At 50.8% G+C, this 18464-nt stretch overlaps 1 protein-coding gene across 2 annotated transcripts; it reads left to right on the top strand.

Moving 5' to 3' along the window:
* Positions 1–2578: 2578 nt before the first annotated feature.
* LGALS2 (galectin 2) lies at positions 2579–17900 on the top strand. 2 transcript variants are annotated; one of them, XM_009438352.3, is made up of 5 exons: positions 2579–2664; positions 8143–8228; positions 16217–16299; positions 17413–17572; positions 17736–17900. In XM_009438352.3, exons 3-5 carry the CDS (start codon positions 16238–16240, stop codon positions 17883–17885), a joined length of 372 nt encoding a protein of 123 aa, XP_009436627.2. In that variant the 5' UTR covers positions 2579–2664; positions 8143–8228; positions 16217–16237; the 3' UTR covers positions 17886–17900. The 2 variants fall into 2 exon arrangements, with proteins under 2 accessions (XP_009436627.2, XP_525588.3); XM_525588.9 differs by lacking the exon at positions 2579–2664 and having other exon boundaries at positions 8010–8228.
* Positions 17901–18464: the final 564 nt, after the last annotated feature.

Here is an 18464-nt window from a genome sequence, read left to right as displayed (position 1 = left end):
TCTTGCCACTTATAAGAAGGTGGACACAGAACCTGATGATCTTTTCTGTAAATCCACCCAGCACCACATGTGCATAAGTTGGCGTGGCCCTGAGACGGAGGCTTCCTGGTTCAAAAGGCTGGGATGATAAGCCAGGGAGGGGGCAGGAGGGATGGAGGGAGGGGCCGTGCTACACCAGATTGGGGCCCTGAAGATACCCACCCTTTGGGGCTCTATGATGAGCAATTCCTCCTGCTGATCCACCATCCACGCACCCACCCCTCCCTCCACCTCCTCACCCATCCACCCACTTAACCATGCATCTTTTTTCTTTTTCTTTTCTTTTTTTTGAGATGCAGTCTCACTCTATTGCCCAGGCTGGAGTGCAATGGCCCGATCTCGGCTCACTGCAGCCGCTGCCTCCCAGGTTCAAGTGATTCTCCTGCCTCAGCCTCCCGAGTAGCTGGGATTACAGGTGCACACCACCACGCCCAGCTAATTTTTGTATTTTTAGTAGAGATGGGGTTTCTCTATGTTGGCCAGGCTGGTCTCGAACTCCTGACCTCAGGTAAGCCACCCACCTCAACCTCCCAAAGTGCTGGGATTACAGGTGTGGGCCACCACGCCAGGCCTCTTTTTTCTCCTTTTTTGAGGCAGAGTTTCACTCTGTCACCCAGGCTGGAGTACAGTGGCACAATCTCGGCTCACTGCAACCTCCTGGATTCAAGCAATTCTCCTTTCTCAGCTTCCAGAGTAGCTGGGCTTACAGGTGTGTGCCACCACGCTTGGCTAATTTTTGTATTTTTAGTAGAGACAGGATTTCACCATGTTGGCCAGGCTGGTCTCGAACTCCTGAGCTCCCTCTCCCTGACTCCCCTCTCCCTCCACACCGGTTGCAAGTCTGAGCCTCTGGACTTCAAGTTGGGGATCCCACGACCCCTCTTTGGGTTCAGTTAATTTGTTAGAGTGCTCACAGAAGTCAGGGAAACATTTGTGTGTACTGGTCTATTATAAAGGATGTTATAAAACATACAGATGAAGAGATGTTTAGGGCGGGTTATGGGGAAGAGATGCAGAGCTTCCCCTCCCACCTGGGAGCACCATCCTTCAGGACAGCCATGTGTTCAGCTATCTCAGAAGCTGCCCAAACCCAATCCCCTGGGGCCTTTTATGGGGACTTTATTATGCCGGCATGATTGACCTCTGTGTAGAACTGTGAATGGGCAAAAAGGATCTGATCTAATATTACTAGACGAAGCGTGGAACCCCCGCAAGGCCCGTCTGTTCAGATTCTTCTTGGCCTCTCTGTGCAGCATTTCTTACTCCAAGGGATGGAGCAGGACCCCTTCTGAAATGAGGGTCTTATGACAAGGTAGGTCAGGGAATTTCTTTTTTTTTTTTTTTTTTGAGACGGAGTTTTGCTCTTGTTGCCCAGGCTGGAGTGCAATGGTGCGATCTCGGCTCACTGCAATCTCCGCCTCCTGGGTTCCAGAAATTCTCCTGCCTCAGCTTCCCGAGCAGCTGGGATTACAAGCATGCACCACTACGCCTGGCTAATTTTATATTTTTAGTAGAGATGGGGTTTCTCCTTGTTGGTCAGGCTGGTTTCGAAATCCCGACCTCAGGTGATCCGCCTGCCTCGGCCTCCCAAAGTGCTGGGATTACAGGCGTGAGCCACCACGCCCTGCCAGGGAATTTCTTTAAGGAAGAATTTCTTTAAGGAAGAATTTCTCTTGTTGCCCAGGCTGGAGTGCAATGGTGCGATCTCGGCTCACTGCAGCCTCCCAGGTTCAAGCGATTCTCCTGCCTCAGCCTCCCGAGTAGCTGGGATTACAGGTGCGCATCACCGCGCCCTGCTAATTATTTTGTATTTTTAGTAGAGACAGGGTTTCGCCATGTTGGCCAGGCTGGTCTCGAACTCCTGACCTCAAGTGATTCGCCTGCCTCAACCTCCCAAAGTGCTGGGACTACAGGTGTGAGCCACTGTGCCTGGCCAGAATTTCTGTTCTAAGAAAGAAAGGCAGGGGGAGATTCCTACCTCGAGGAGAGAAAGGAGCAGGTAAGGAAGGACAGCCAAAGGTCAGAGAGAGATTCTGTTTTCTGAGGCCTGTTCCTGAGGCCTAAAGCACCCCAACATTATAACAAAAGACTAACAAAGGCTGTGAGAGTTATGAGTTAGAAACCATGGGAAAAACCTATTTTATGTAATAATAGTATCATAGCACCCATCCATCCATCCGACTGTCCATCCATCCCCCTTTTGAGTTAAAACTGACATGATAAGGAGCTCAATCCAGCCAAGAGCTGAGGAAGAATTCCAGGTGGAAGGAACAGCAAGGACATAAGGCATGAGACTAGAATGAGCCTGGTGAATTCAAGGGATAGAGATGTCAGTGTGGCCAGGGGGCAGGTGGCGTGAGACGGGGCTAAGAGGTGGACCAAACCCGATCGTGTGGGGCTGGTTAGCTGAGAGGGGAGTTTGGATTTTGCTGTAAGTGCAAGGAGAAACCTGGAGGATTTAAAGCAGGAGAGTGGAATGTTGTCATTTACATCTTAAAAAGAACCAGTGGTTGGTGGAAAGACTGGGGGCAGGAGTGGAGAAAGGGAGAAAGCTCGGTGGCTTCGGCCCACTCCCCGCTAAGTCTCCAAATTCCTTCCTCCTTCAAGACCCCACCCTGATTCCAGGTGAGATGGGAAGACCCCAGAGCTCCAGGGGACCTGGGTTGTCCTGGAGGGACACTAGCTGGGGATGGGTGGCCAGAAATGGCCAGCGGCTGCTGTGTAGAGAGGGGCCCCGGACCTGGCCATCAAGTTAAACAGGAAGATCCCTGGGCTGGATGAGGCGAGAGCTCTGTGGAAGTCCCCTGAAGGAGGGACGGTCAGCTCATGAGCTGCGGGAGCAGGGGACCCCCCCTCAGGCAGCCTAAACATCCTGGAGACCTGATGGTCATATATATAATTTATTTATTTATTTTAGTTGGGAGTCTTGCTCTGTCGCCCAGGCTGGAATGCAATGGCATCATCTCGGCTCACTGCAACCTCCACCTCCCAGTTTCAAGCAATTCTCCTGCCTCAGCCTCCTGAGTAGCTGGGATTACAGGTGTGAGCCATCGCGCCCAGCCCATAGGTTAACTTTTTAAATTGAAATTAAGGCTGGGCAAGTGGCTCACACCTGTAATCCCAGCCCTGTGGGAGGCCGAGGCGGGTAGATCATGAGGTCAGGAGATCGAGACCACCCTGGCTAACACGGTGAAACCCCGTCTCTACTAAAAATACAAAAAAATTAGTCGGGCATGGTGGCAGGCACCTGTAGTCCCAGCCACTTGGGAGGCTGAGGCAGGAGAATGGCGAGAACCCGGGAGGAGGAGCTTGCAGTGATCCAAGATCGCGCCACTGCACTCCAGCCTGGGTGACAGAGCGAGACTCCATCTCAAAAAAATAAATAAATAAATAAAATAAAATAAAATTAAAAAAAATTCTCACAACCACCCTGGGACGAAGGTGCTGTTAGCTCCCTTTCACAGATGAAGAAACGAGGCTTGAAGCAACCTGTCATGACCACTTAGCTTGTAGGTGACAGAGCCGGGACTGGACATTATCTATCTGTTGCTGAAAGCTCTGTGTTTCCCACACCCCACCAGTACCTGAGGGTCTTCCCGGTCCCTCTGTGTGCTGCTGGGGAGGGCTCGGCAGAGAGGGAAGCAAGAGTTAAAATGGATATTGCCGGGGTGTTGATCTGTTTGTTCTTTGGGAGGAGGACGGCAGAGGACACAGTAGGGGTCTCAGGGATGTCAGGACCAAAGTCTCCCAATAGCAGGAGCCCCGTGGGAAGCTGTGTGCACCACCAGGCTCAGCAGGCATGATGCCTCAGGCCCATGACACCAAAATGTTTTCATTTCTTTTCTTTCTTTCTTTTTTTTTTGAGATGGACTCTTGCTCTGTTGCACAGGCTGGAGTGCAGTGGCACTATCTCAGCTCACTGTAACCTCCGTCTCCTGGGTTCAAGCGATTCTTCCGTCTTAGCCTCCCGAGTACCTTGGACTCCAGGCGCACACCACCACACCAGGCTAGTTTTTGTATTTTTAGTAGAGATGGGGTTTCACCATATTGGTTGGGCTGGTCTTGAACTCCTGACCTCAGGTGATCCACCTGCCTCGGCCTCCCAAAGTGCTAGGATTACAGGCGTGAGCCACTGCGCCCAGCCTAAAATGTTTTAATTTCTTGTACAATCAGAAAAAAATAAACTTTTAGGTTGAAGAGAAAATATATACATATTTTTTGAGACCAAGGTCTTACTCTGTCACCCAGACTGTAGTGCAGTGGTGTGACCATGGCTGACTGCAGCCTTGACCTCCTGGGTTCAGGCGAACCTCCCACCTCAGCCTCTCCCGTAGCTGGGACTACATTTGTGCTCCACCGTGCCAAGCTAATTTAAAAGTATCTTTTGTAGCCAGGCGTGGTGTCTCACACCCGTAATCCTAGCACTTTGGGAGGCTGAGGCAGGCGGATCACCTGAGGTCAGGAGTTTGAGACCAGCCTGGCCAACATGGTGAAATGCTGCCTCTACTAAAAATACAAAAATTAGCTGGGCATGGTCGTGGGTGCCTGTAATCCCAGGTACTTGGGAGGCTGAGGCAGGAGAATCACTTGAACCTGGGAGGTGGAGGTTGCAGTGAACTGAGATCGCGCCATTACACTCCAGCCTGGGCGACAAGAGCAAGACTCCATCTCAAGAAAAAAAAAATTCAGTATAGTATTATAGAATGTCTGTGGACATCTATGGACCAAAGATTCTTTAGCCAGGAGGGAGGCCTTCAGGAATATTATTCCGCCTACCAGCCTTCCAATAACAATTGCTTGGCAAGGTATATTAGTTATCTATCACTGCGTAATAAATTAACCCAAAATGTAGGGACTTAAAATAAGAAACACGTTTCTCATGGTTTCTTTGGGGCAGGAATCCAGGTGGGGTTTAGCTGAGAGCCTCTGGCTCCGGGTCTCAGAAGGCTGCAGTCAGGGTGTCGGCTGCACAAGTTGTCTCCAGGCTGGCGTGGGGTAAGCTCCAATGTCAAGTTCACTCATGTGGCTGTTGGCAGGTCCCGGTCTTCATTGGTGGTTGGCTGGAGACGTCAGTTCCTTGGCACATGGGCCTCTCCATAGAGCTACTCGCAAGGTGGTTTCATTGCTTCTTCCCCAGGGCAAGAGCAGAGCAGAGGGCGAGAGAGACAGCAAGACAACAGTTTTTTTGTAACCTAACCTTGGAAGTGACATCCCATGACTTTTGCCACATTCTAGTATTCTTTTAGTTAGAAGCAAGTCCTGTGTCCAGCCATGCTCAAGGGAGCTGATTAGGCAAGTGTGTGATTACCAGGAGCTGGGGATCACTGGGGCCATCTCAGAGGCGGCCACCGCACAGAGGGCTCAAGGTCACACTGGAGGTCAAATGCTCTTTTTGCTAAGTGAGGGCAGTGCCACACACTTTGGCAGGTGCCTGAGCAAGGGATTGGTTGCTAGACAGCAAGTTCTGCTACTTTCTAGTTGCGTGAGTCCTGGGATCCCTAATTCCCCACCTGAAAAATGGGGTGAGAACAGAGGTTCCCTTGAGAATGTACTATGAGCTTATAACGATGAGGGCTGAAGAAAGTGGTTTGCAAAGTGCAGAATGCCCTTCAGAAGGTAGCCATTGTTAAGGGGACAAGGTTACAGATGTGAGTATTGGAATTTCTGTTCTTTTTCTTTTTCCTTTGAGACAGGGTCCGTCACTGTCACCCAGGCTGGAGTGCAGTGGCACAATCATGGCTCACTGCAGCCTGGATCTCCAGGGCTCAAGTGATTCTCTTACCTCAGACTCCTGAGTAGCTGGGACTACTGGCATGTGCCACCATGCCTGGCTAATTAAAAAAAAATTTTTAGTAGAGATAGGGTCTCACTATGTGGCCCAGGCTGGTCTCGAACTCCTGGACTCAAGCGATCCACCCACCTCAGCTTCCCAAAGTGCTGGGATTACAGGGGTGAGCCACCATGCCCAGCCATTCTTTTTTCTTTTTTTAAATCTTTCATTGGTATAAAATATATACGCAGCAAAGTACGTAAATGATATGCATGGTCATTTTCCCCTGCTTTTGAACATTCTTTTAAAACAAGTGAACTTTAAGTTCCTTTTAGTGTGTGTACTTTCTGGAACCTCCTATAGTGGATAATATTATTATTATAATCAGAAAAATGCCACCTTTAAAAGGTATAGTTTCTGTTGATTAGTTTCCAGGGAGAAAGCCTTTTAAAATTCCTTATCTCACTGGGGTTTTACCATGCCTTTGGGAGAAAGGCCAAGAGAGGATTAATTTCCTTGTGGGTGAAAGGAGGAAGTCACTCCTCACTCCGGGCTGGCAGGGGACTGAAGGTGGTGTCCTATGTGGGCACTGGGCAGTGAGCCACCTGCAGACTCCTGGCACCAAGGGCCCTCGGCAAGGCCAGCTCCCCACATCCTGCCCGGAGTGGCCACTGCCAACTCTGATGGAAAACGCTCTGGCTCGCCAAATCCTGAGCTCTAGAAAAGTTCTCCTTCTGGGAATCTGCCCTACATAAGTTGTCATGATGCAGCCAAAGTTTATGTCCAAATAGATTTAATGCAGCAGTATTTTTAATAGCAAAAATTTAGAATTAATGTGAGTATTCAGCAGAAGGAAATTGGTTAAATAAATTCAGTCGTTGAAAGGTAGACTATTTCGCAGGCATTAAAGTATGGTTCTGAAATATAGATTTGTGGTCTTTAATGTTTCCCAAATGAAGAGAGATAAACAATTGCACAGACAGAGGGGTGTCTATAATGTAAATCTGTGGAGAACCGCCTGGAAGGAAATGTGCCAACAGAGTAAGCCAGTTCCCTCGTGGCGGTGGCATTATGAGTGATTATTTTTCTTTTTATTTAATATCTCTAATTGTCTATAGTAAGCATGCCAGTTACATAAGTAACAGAAGTCAAGAGCAAAGCATTTTCATCCTCCGTGTCCCCCACTCAGCCCTCCCACTCCTTCTGCACTTTTATTTATTTTTTATTTTTTTATTTGAGACGGAGCCTCACTCTGTCGCCCAGGCTGGAGTGTAGTGGCGCGATCTTAGCTCCTTGTAACCTCCACCTCCCGGGTTCAAGCGATTCTCCTGCCTCAGCCTCTTGAGTAGCTGTGACTACAGGTGCGACCACGCCCAGCTAATTTTTGTATTTTTAGTAGAGATGGGGTTTCACCATGTTGGCCGGGCTGGTCGCAAACTCCTGACTTCAGGTGATCTGCCTGCCTTGGCCTCCCAAAGTGCTGGGATTACAGGCTTAAGCAACTGCGCCCAGCTCTCCTCTGCTTTTGACCATTTGTTGTAAATAGTTTGAAATCTTTTCTTTGAATCTGTGTATTGGTTTTGAAACCTACATGTCCGATCAGATAAATAATATGGGGAGGGAAGAAGAAAACATAATGCTCTCTGACAATGAATCATAACATCATAGAAAATTAGAACCTTAGGCCAGGCGCAATGGCTCACGCCTGTAATCCCAGCACTTTGGGAGGCCAAGGTGGGCAGATCACGAGGTCAGGAGATCGAGACCATCCTGGCTAATACGGTGAAACCTCGTCTCTACTAAAAATACCAAAAAATTAGCCAGGCATGGTGGTGGGTGCCTGTAGTTCCAGCTACTCGGGAGGCTGAGGCAGCAGAATGGTGTGAACCCAGGAGCTTGCATTGAGCGGAGATCGTTGCCACTGCACTCCAGCCTGGGTGACAGAGTGAGACTCCGTCTCAAAAAAAAAAAAAAAAAAAAGAAAATTAGAAACCTAGACTTTTTTTTTTTTTGCAAAGCAAATCTCTGTTTTTACAGGCAAGGAAGCTGGGCTAAGTGAGGGAGGCTGGGAGAGCTGTAAAGCGGCTGCATTGCGGTTTGTGTGGGGGCAGAGCTGGGGCTGCTTCCCCTCTCGGGCTCTGGGAGCGCTGAGGAGGCGGAGGCTGGGCTGGAGGGAGGCCAGGAGGATGCTCCAGGCTGGGTGGGGTGGAGCTGGCTGAGGAGTCTTCTGCCTGTTTGTGCTGGGTACTGGGAGATGCAGGCGGGGAGACACGAGGTAGAAGGGGCAAAGTCCTCACCTCGGACCTTGAGGGAGTTAATGTGTAATATTCTAGGATATAAGCTTGACCACGAGTTGAGACCCTGAGCACAGGCCTCCAGGAGCCGCTGGGAGCTGCCGCCAGGAGCTGTCACCACGACGGTGAGGACACTAGCCCCCTGCTGCCTGCCCCACTCTGTTCATCTTTGTCTTTGCCTGGGTGGGGGCTTTTAGGGAAAACCATTGCTGTCCCTCTCTGGGCCTCAGTTTCCCCATCTGTGCAGCAAAGAAGTTGGACAGAGGTCTTTTTTTAAAAAAACAGCATCTTGGGCCAGGCGTGGTAGCTCCTGCTTGTAATCCCAGCACTTTGGGAGGCCGAGGCTGGTGGATCATCTGAGGTTGGGAGTTTGAGACCAGCCTGACCAACATGGAGAAACCCCATCTCTACTAAAAAAATACAAAATTAGCTAGGCCTGGTGGCGCATGCCTGTAATCCCAGCTACTGGGGAGGCTGAGGCAGGAGAATCACTTGAACCTGGGAGGCAGAGGTTATGGTGAGCCGAGATTGTGCCATTGCACTCCAGCCTGGGCAACAAGAGTGAAACTCCATCTCAAAACAACAATAGCAATACAGCATCTTGCTCTGTCACCAGGTGGAGTGCAGTGGTGGCAATCATAACGCACTTGATTTAAGCAAGGACTTGACCTCCTTGGCTTAAATGATCCTCCCACCTCAGCCTCTTGAGTAGCTGGGACCCCAGGCACTCACCACAACACTGGCTAATTTTATTTGTTTCTTTTTCTCTTTTTTTTTTTTTTGAGATGGAGTCTCGCTCTGTTGCCCAGGCTGGAGTGCAGTGGCCCGATCTCAGCTCCTTGCAACCTCTGCTGCCTGGGTTCAAGCAATTCTCTGGTCTCAGCCTCCCAAGTAGCTGGGATTACAGGTATGTGCCACCACACCTGGCTAATTTTTTTTTTTTTTTTTTTTTTGAGACGGAGTTTCTGTTGCCCAGGCTGGAGTGCAATGGCACGATCTCAGCTCACCACAACTTCCACCTCCCAGGTTCAAGCAATTCTCCTGCCTCAGCCTCCCAAGTAGCAGGGATTACAGGCATGCACCACCACACCTGATTTTGTATTTTTAGTAGAGATGGGGTTTCTCCATGTTGGTCAGGCTGGTCTTGAACTCCCGATCTCAGGTGATCCACCCGCCTTGGCCTCCCAAAGTGCTGGGATTACAGGTGTGAGCCACTGCTCCTGGCCTAATTTTTGTATTTTTTAAGTAGAGACAGGGTTTCACCATGTTGGCTAGGCTGATCTCGAACTCCTGACCTCAGGTGATCCGCCCACCTCGGCCTCCCAAAGTGCTGGGATTACAGGCGTGAGCCACCCCACCCAGCTTATTTCTTATTTTTCGTAGAGATGAGGTCTCACTATGTTGCTCAGGCTGATATCAAACTCCTGGGTTCAAGGGATCCTCCTGCCTTGGCCTCTCGAAGTGCTGAGATTACAGGTGTGAGCCACTGTGCCTGGCCTCCATTGAGCTTTATAGAGATTAAAAAAAAAAAAACTCAGCTTGGGCAATATAGTGAGACCTTTTCTGCTACAGGTGCATGCCACTACGCCTTGCCTTAAAAAATTAGTGGGGGTAGCGGCACACTCCTCAGCCTTGGGAGACTGAGGATCACTTGAGCCCAGGAGGTCGAGGCTACAGTGAGCCGTAATTGCACTACTGAACTCCAGCCTGGGCAACAGAGTGAGACCTTGTCTCATATACACACACACACAAAACCCAAGTCCTGGAGAGCAAATTGCCCAAGGCCACAAGCTGCAAATCACAAGGGGTTGAGTGGATTCCCACTGAGGTCTCTGATTCGTTGATTCTACACCTGACTCTGCCACAGCTTTACTGTGTGGCTTTGGCCAAGTCACTGACCGTCTCTGAGCCCCAGTCTTCCTTACATCTGTGGAAGGGGATCACAGGCTGCCTCTTCCGAGGATTAGATGGTGTATTCATTGCCTAGGGCTGCAATAACAAATTACCACCAAATTGTGGGTGGCTTCACACAATAGACGTTTGTTCTGTCTTGGTTTTGGTGACTAGAAACCTGAAACCAAGGTGCTACAGGGCTACGCTCCTGCTGAAGGCGCAAGGGGAGGGTTCTTTCTTGCCTCTTCCAGCTTCTGGTGGCTGCTCGCATTCCTTGGCTTGCATCACTCCAATCTCTGCCTCCAACTTCACGTGGACTCCTCTGTGTGTCTCCGTCTCTGTGTCTATATTTCTCTCCTCTTATGAGAACACTGGTTGTATTGGATTTAGGACCAACCCTAAACCAGTATGACCTCTTAACTCGATTACATATGCAAAGGAACTATTTTTAAATAGGTCACATTGAGGCTGGGCGCGGTGGCTCACCCCTGTAATCCCAGCACTTTGGGAGGCCGAGGCAGGCGGATCACTTGAGATCAGGAGTTCAAGACCAGCCTGGCCAACATGGTGAAACCCTGTCTGTACTGAAAATACAAAAACAAAAACAAAAAAAAAAAGAAGAAGAAGAAAAAATTAGACAGATGTTGTGGCGGGCACCCGTAATCCCAGCTACTTGGGAGGCTGAGGCAGGAGAATCGGTTGAACCCGGGAGGCAGAGGTTGCAGTGAGCCGAGATCGAGCCACTGTACTCCAGCCTAGGTGACAGAGTGAGACTTCATCTCAAAAAAAAAAAAAAAAGGTCACATTGACAGGTTCCAGGTGGACATGAATTTTCAGGGGATGCTATTCAAGTGCAGGGGGGATGCAGGATGTGAATGTGCCAGGGGTCCTGCGTGGAAGGGTCTATGCCCTCATCACCCTCTGCCTCTCGGGGAGGACTGCTGTGGCCCACGGACTCTCCCGACCTTCTCTTTCCTGGTCATCTCACCTCTGCCTTTTCTTTCCTCTCTCTCCAGCTCCAGAGGCCATATCATCCAAATCCCTTATACGACAGATAAGGGAACCAAGGCCCAGAAAGGGGCTAAGCTGGCCCCAGGCCCCTCTGCCAATTAGGGGCAGAGTCGGCACTAGAGGCTGGGCCCCCAACTCCCCACCCCCCCAGCTCTAGGGACGACCACACCCCCACCCAGTTCTGCCTGTCTCTCTCTGCGCCTTTGACTCTGTTGGGTGGGGACAAGTCTCCCGGGCCTGCACCCTCCCAAAGCTCTCAGCATCCCTATTTGTCCAAGTGCACCCCTGACCCTGGACTTCCGAGTGCTTCTGCCCTGCAGCAGCCCCCACCTCTATCCTTGGGGTTTGAGCTTTGCTGTTTCAGTCAGGCAGCCCCCAGGAGCTGCAAGGGGAGTGTGGGTGCTTCTCTTAGTCCAGGCCCAGCTCCCCTATCCTGGCCTGACTGTTGCAGGGCTCGGGGTGTGGGCACAGGCTGCTGGCAGGAGGCGGGGAGCCATCTCCTGATGCTTGGTGTTAGACGTGTGTGTGCGCAGGGCACACGTCTGTGAGTGTCTGTGTGGCGGGCACACCTGTCTTCTGTTTCTTGTTTGAGCCCCTTTTGGACTGTCCTCACTGGATAACCTCATCTCCCAGAGGTAATGGTCTTTGTCAGTGAGAGACTGATTTTTTTTTTTTTTGAGACAGAGTCTCGCTCTTTCGCCCAGGCTGGAGTGCAGTGGCGCCATCTTGGCTCACTGCAAGCACCGCCTCCCGGGTTCACGCCATTCTTCTGCCCCAGCCTCCCGAGTAGCTGGGACTACAGGCGCCCACCACCACACCCGGCTAATTTTTTGTATTTTTAGTAGAGACAGGGTTTCACCGTGTTAGCCAGGATGATCTCAATCTCCTGACCTCGTGATCCGCCCGCCTCGGCCTCCCAAAGTGCTGGGATTACAGGTGTGAGCCACCGCGCCTGGCCAGCAAGAGACTGATTTTAATCCCGTCTGTCTGGCTCCAAAATCTGGACCCCACCCCGTTGTGTTAAGCGAAGACATGGGGAGTTAGGTGTCCAGCCTCCAAACCCCACTTTCTCTAAAGCAGGGAGGTTTTGCTCCCAGGGGACAACAGACCCTGTCTGGAGACATTCTTGGTTGTCACCGCTCAGGGGAGGGTGTCACTGACATCCAGTGGGTAGAGGCCAGGAATACTGCTCAACATCCTATAACACAAGGGACAGACCCCAACAAAGAAATGCCTGCCCCAAACGTCCAGAGGGCCAAGGCTGAGAAGCCCTGGTCTGAGCAGCCTCGTGTCTGACATGACGCCGTCATGGCCCGCTGTCCTGGGTTAAGCGTTGCTGCCTCCTCCAGGCGTCTCTTATAAAATGTACTGCCAGACCGGGCACAGTGGCTCACACCTGTAATCCCAACACTTTGGGAGGCCGAAGTGGGAGGATCCTTTGAGCTCAGGAGGTCGAGGCTGGCCTGGACAACATAGTGAGACCCCATCTCAAAAAAAAAAAAAATCAGCTGGGCCAGGTGGGATGCCTGTGGTCCAGGCTACCTGGGGGGCTGAGGTGGGAGGATTGCTTGAGCCCAAGAGGTCAAGGCTGTAGTGAGCTCTGATCACATCACTGCACTCTAGCCTGGGTGACAGAGCAAGACCTTTCAAAAAAATAATGTATTACCGGCTGAGGTGGGAGGACCACTTGAGGGTCAGGAGTTCCAGAGCAGCCTGGGTAACATAGCAAAACCCTATCTCTACAAAAATTTTAAAAATTAGCTGGGCATGGTGGCACACGTCTATAGTCGTAGCTACTTAGGAGGCTGAGGCAGGAGAATCGTTTGAGCTCAGGAGGCTATGAGGCTGCATGCAGTGAGTTATAATCGTGCTACTGCACTCCATCTTGGGTGACAGAGCAAGACCCTGTCTCAAAAAAAAAAAAAAAAAAAGAAAGAAAGAAAAGAAAAAAAAAATGCTGGGTGTGGTGTCTCACGCCTATAATCCCAGAACTTTGGGAGGCCCAGAGGGGAGGATCACTTGAGGTCAGGAGTTCGAGACCAACCTGGCCAAAGTGGTGAAACCCCGTCTCTACTAAAAATACAAAGAAAATTAGCTAGATATGGTGGTGGGAGCCTGTAATCTCAGTGACTCGGGAGGCTGAGGCAGGATAATTGCTTGAACCCGGGAAGTGGAGGTTGCAGTGAGCCAAGATTGCACCACTGCACTCCAGCATGGGTGACAGAGTGAGACTCCATCTCAACATCTCAAAAAAAAAAAAAAAAAAAAAGGAACTTACTGCCTGTGGGAGAGTTGGGCAATACCTAACAACCTACCCCTACATGTGACCTACCAGCGGGTCACTTCCTCCTCTGCAGAGAGGAGGCGGCTGCCAGCAAGAGGGCACTGAGGGTCCTCCCATGGCCACTGCCCCCTTGACTTCTGGCAAAGTGCCCCAGTCCAATGAGCTCATTCAGGGCTTCTCAGATCATGCTTTTTCTGGAAATAAAAAGAAAAAAGTCAGTGAGCAGAACTCCCACAATGTAAAAGTGTCCTCCCATAAGTTGTTCTAAATCTTTGGTGCCTGTTGCGTCCCAGTCAGACCAACCTTCACCCTCTGGTCATAGATGCAAAAACTGGTCTTGGGTAATGAGTTTGTTTTTTTTTTTTTTTTTTTTAGACAGAGTCTTGCTCTGTCGCCTGGCACAATCTCGGCTCACTGCAACCTCCGCCTCCTGGGTTCAAGCGATTCTCTTGCCTCAGCCTCCCAAGCAGCTGGGACGACAGGCATGTGCCACCACACCCGGCTAATTTTTGTATTTTTAATAGAGACAGGGTTTCTCCATGTTGGCCAGGCCAGTCTCAAACTCCTGACCTCAGGTGATCCACCCGACTCAGCCTCCCAAAGTGTTGGGATTACAGGCGTGAGCCACCGCGCCCAGCCCTGGGTAATGAGCTTTGAAAACCCAGCTTAGAAATCTCCCCTAGTAACCATCGTGAGGCTAGAGGAGGCTCCTACTGTACAGAAATTCAGGTGCTGCTTTCCTATGGAAAATAAGGAGCAGATGAATCATAACTGCAAGTAATCAAAATGATGGTCATTTGGGCAGACCACTGTCCAGAAAAAAAGAAAAAATTTAAAAAAGAAAATTAAGGCTGGGCTTGGTTCACGCCTGTAATCCCAGCACTTTGGGGAGCTGAGGTGGGCAGATCAATTGAGGCCAGGAGTTTGAGACCAGCCACACCAACATGGTGAAACCTTGTCTCTACTAAAAATGCAAAAATTAGGCATGGTGGTACATGCCTGTAGTCCCAGCTACTCGGGAGGCTGAGGCAGGAGAATCGCTTGAACCTGAGAGGTGGAGGTTGCAATGAGTCGAGATCGCACCGTTGCACTCCAGTCTGGGCGACAAAGCAAGACTCTGCTCAAAAAAACCACAAAAAAACAAAAAAAGAAAAGGAAAGTAAAACAATAAATGATGGTGGTCCTGTGATTTGCTGTTGGTCTACATGAGGGCCTGTGCATGGGATTTCACAAACATGTTCTTGAATCCTCTCAAAACCAGCTTGAAGGTTGGTTGTGTCTCCCTGGTGTGACAGGGTCTGTCATACAGCTGGCATTCAGCAACAACAACAACAAAAATAGAAATGGGAGTCTCGCTATGTTGCCCAGGCTGGTCTCCAACTCCTGGGCTCAAGTGACCCTCCTGTCTCAGCCTCCCGAGTAGCTGGAATACAGGTACACACTTCCACACCCAGGCTATCAACTGTTTTTTAAATGAATAAATCAAATTAGTCAATTTTACAGAAGGGGAAAGTGAGGCTTGGAGAGAGACTTTGATGGACATAGGACTTGCGGAGTTTTATAGATTCTTAGTTTTTGTTTGTTTGTTTGTTTTTGTTTTTGAGACGGAGTCTTGCTCTGTTGCCTAGGCTGGAGTGCAGTGGCGTGATCTTGTCTCACTGCAACCTCTGCCTCCCAGGCTTAAGCCATTCTCCTGCCTCAGCCTCCCAAGTAGCTGGGACTATAGATGCGTGCCACCACACCTGGCTAATTTTTGCATTTTTAGTAGAGACAGGGTTAAATGTTAGGCAGACTGGTCTTAAACTCCTGACCTCAGGTGATCTGGCTGCCTCGGCCTTCCAAAGTGCTGGGATTACAGGTGTGAGCCACTGGGCCCAGCCTTTTTTTCTGTTTTTCTTTGAGATGAAAAGTCACTCTTGTCGCCCAGGCTGGAGTGCAATGGTACGATCTCAGCTCATGGCAACCTCCGCTTCCAGAATTCAAGCAATTCTCCCGCCTCAGCCTCCCGAGCAGCTGGGATTACAGGCGCCCGCCACCATGCACAGATAATTTTTTTTATTTTATTTATTATTATTATTATTATTATTTTTGAGATGGAGTTTCGCTCTGTCGCCCAGGCTGGAGGGCAGTGACGCGATCTCACCTCACTGCAAGCTCCGCCTCCCGGGTTCACACCATTCTCCTGCCTCAGCCTCCCGAGTAGCTGGGACTACAGGCGCCTGCCACCACACCCGGCTAACTTTTTGTATTTTTAGTAGAGATGGGGTTTCACCATGTTAGCCAGGATGGTCTCGATCTCCTGACCTCGTAATCCGCCCGCCTCATCCTCCCAAAGTGTTGGGATTACAGGTGTGAGCCACCGCGTCTGGCCAATTTTTTAATTTTTAGTAGAGACGAGGTTTCACCATGTTGCCCAGGCTGGTTGCTAACTCCTGACCTCAGGTGATCAGCCCGCCTCGGCCTCCCAAAATGCTGGGATTACAGGCGTGAGCCCCTGCACCTGGCCAGATTTAGTTTTGGGTGGGCCAAGATCTTGTGCCTCTGATACAGTCATTTTCCATATCATATTTTTGTTTCTGGGGTTCTGCTGAGGGCAGCGTGATTTCATCACTTGAACACTTTGCGGAACTGGGCAGGAAGCACTCTGCCCATTTCATAGATGGGCAAACTGAGCCTCCGTCCTGTGCCTCTTCGGGTTGGGGTGGATAAGAGCAAAACAGGGCAGAGAGTGGGGAAGCTCTGGGGAGGCCTTGATCAGAGCGCTCTGGCTCTGCCACTTTCCAGCTTGGTGGTCTCCTGCGTCCTCACGTGGGCAGGGGGATTGAGACCTGCAGCTGGGTTGGGATGAGATGGATGAAGCTGCTGGGCAAGTGTGGGATTGATTTTCTGTGGGGACTTGAGTGGAATGTTTCTCTGTTGGCCCAGGGGGAACTTGAGGTTAAGAACATGGACATGAAGCCGGGGTCAACCCTGAAGATCACAGGCAGCATCGCCGATGGCACTGATGGGTGAGCAAGGTTTCAGGGTTGGGGGAGTCTGCAGGCCCGGAATAGGCAGGGCGGGTGGGGCAGGCAGGGCAGCCCTGTGAAGTGGTCAGGCAAGAGGGACGTCAGGCCAATGGGCCCTTTTTCACACCCTTCTCCCCACACCCCTGCTGGCCCCCACTTCATGTCTGAGGCTAGGTTTGGGGACCTGCAGAATTTCAGAGTTGATGCCATATGCTCTGTTCTTTTGCCCCAACAGCCATTGAAGGGGCAGGTGGAGAAGCCCCTGGAACTCTGCCTGGCCCCCTGCGGGGCAGGTGCCTCTAGGGAACGCCCAAATCCCCAGAGACACCACCCTCTTTACCCAGCAGAATGGCCACAGGCTGGCATTTCATGAGCATTAAACCAGGGCAGCCACCAGGGGAGGCTGAGTGGTCTCGCTGGCATCCTCTTGGTTAGAACCAGCGGCCTCACCACCTCCGTGAGTCACAGTCCAGCGAAGGGCTCTCTCGCCTGCAGAACATGTCAGCGCATCTTGGAACTGTGCTTTATCTACTTTTGGTTAGAGAGGGGGCGGGCAGTTGCATGCCATAGGAGCTAAGGGAAAAGTGACTTATTTCTCCTACTTGGGTCCCTCAAGTTTGTCAAAATGTGTGATACCCTTGGTCTGAGACTCCCAAATGAAGACACCCCATGACCCAGAATGCCCCACTTTCAGGAACCCTGCAGGTCTAGCCCAGGCTCCTGTAGTGATCCTGCCAAGAAGTCATACAACCCCGGTTGCACACCCATAGTGACAGGGAGCTCACCACCTTAGGTTGGCTGCTGGTGGCTAAATTTAATAGGTCTTCAGATATCTAAGAGATAGCATTTCTCTCTCCCAGGAGAGCCACCCCCAATTCCTGAAGCTGTCACTATCAGTTACCCTTCTCTCAACAGTGTGATCCCTGCTCCAAATGGAATGTGCTACCACAGTGCTAAGTCTGAGCAGGTTGTTACCTCCCTTGTTTTAAGGCACAGATCTCAACTAACACAAGCTTTGATTCTTCCAGCTTGTGGTCAACCAAGGTCCTCCAACCCAAGCTGCTTTATCCAGGCCTGAGCCCTGAACCTCACCTGCTACCCCTTCTCCTGCAGCTTTGTAATTAATCTGGGCCAGGGGACAGACAAGCTGAACCTGCATTTCAACCCTCGCTTCAGCGAATCCATCATTGTCTGCAACTCATTGGACGGCAGCAACTGGGGGCAAGAACAACGGGAAGATCACCTGTGCTTCAGCCCAGGGTCAGAGGTCAAGGTGAGGTCAAAGGGGGAAAGGGCACTGGGGTGATGTCAAGGGGAGGGCCCAGATGGAAGAGAGCCTGGCCTGGACACAGGTGCTGGCCTTGTTTGAGCCATCAGGCACTGCCCTGGCCCATTTCCAGGGCCTCCTGCCTCCTTGACACCCTCCCTCCCCACAGTTCACAGTGACCTTTGAGAGTGACAAATTCAAGGTGAAGCTGCCAGATGGGCACGAGCTGACTTTTCCCAACAGGCTGGGCCACAGCCACCTGAGCTACCTGAGCATAAGGGGCGGGTTCAACATGTCCTCTTTCAAGTTAAAAGAATAAAAGACTTCCAGCCGAGATTCTCTGTCCTGGTTCTTCTTCCGAGTCACACCAGGATCAACAGAGCTTGGCTGTGTTCCCCTATCCCTACCTGCAGTTCCTGCCCCAGGGCTAAAAGCAAACAAAATAATCTGTTTTTATCGAGTCTTCCTGTGGCAAGAACTGTGGCTTGTGACTCCTTTCTCTCTTGGATCCCTCAAGTTTACAAAAACATGGGATACCCCTGGTCTGAGGACCTCTGAATGAAGGCACCCCATGATCCAGAATGTCCTGCTCTCAGGGATCCTGAGGTCCCGTAGTGATCCTGCCTCCTGCCACACATCCTCTGGCTGCATACCTGTAGTGACAGGGAGCGCACCACCTCACGTTAGCTGTTTGTGGCTAAATTTAACCGGTCTTCCGATACCTAAGGAGGGCATTTCTCTTTCCGTGCATTTTAATGCTCCTGGCATTTTCATAATACTGAGGAGGAAACAGATATGAGGACACCCGGCTGCCATGTTGGGAGGCTGAGACATGCTCCCAACAGTTCTACGCACTTGCTTCTGTCTACTTGCCCCCACTATCGCCAGAGCAAATGCC

The sequence above is a fragment of the Pan troglodytes genome, chromosome 23 (assembly GCF_028858775.2).
Source record: "Pan troglodytes isolate AG18354 chromosome 23, NHGRI_mPanTro3-v2.0_pri, whole genome shotgun sequence".
In the NCBI taxonomy this organism is placed as follows: domain Eukaryota; kingdom Metazoa; phylum Chordata; class Mammalia; order Primates; family Hominidae; genus Pan; species Pan troglodytes.
This window is presented reverse-complemented; position numbering and strand designations above follow the sequence as displayed.

Coding starts and splice junctions, on each gene's coding strand:
- LGALS2 (XM_009438352.3), top strand. CDS start 16,238: ATGGACATGAAGCCGGGGTCAACCCTGAAGATCACAGGCAGCATCGCC. Junction 16,300..17,412: donor ATCGCCGATGGCACTGATGG/GTGAGCAAGGTT, acceptor CTTCTCCTGCAG/CTTTGTAATTAATCTGGGCC. Junction 17,573..17,735: donor GCCCAGGGTCAGAGGTCAAG/GTGAGGTCAAAG, acceptor CCCTCCCCACAG/TTCACAGTGACCTTTGAGAG.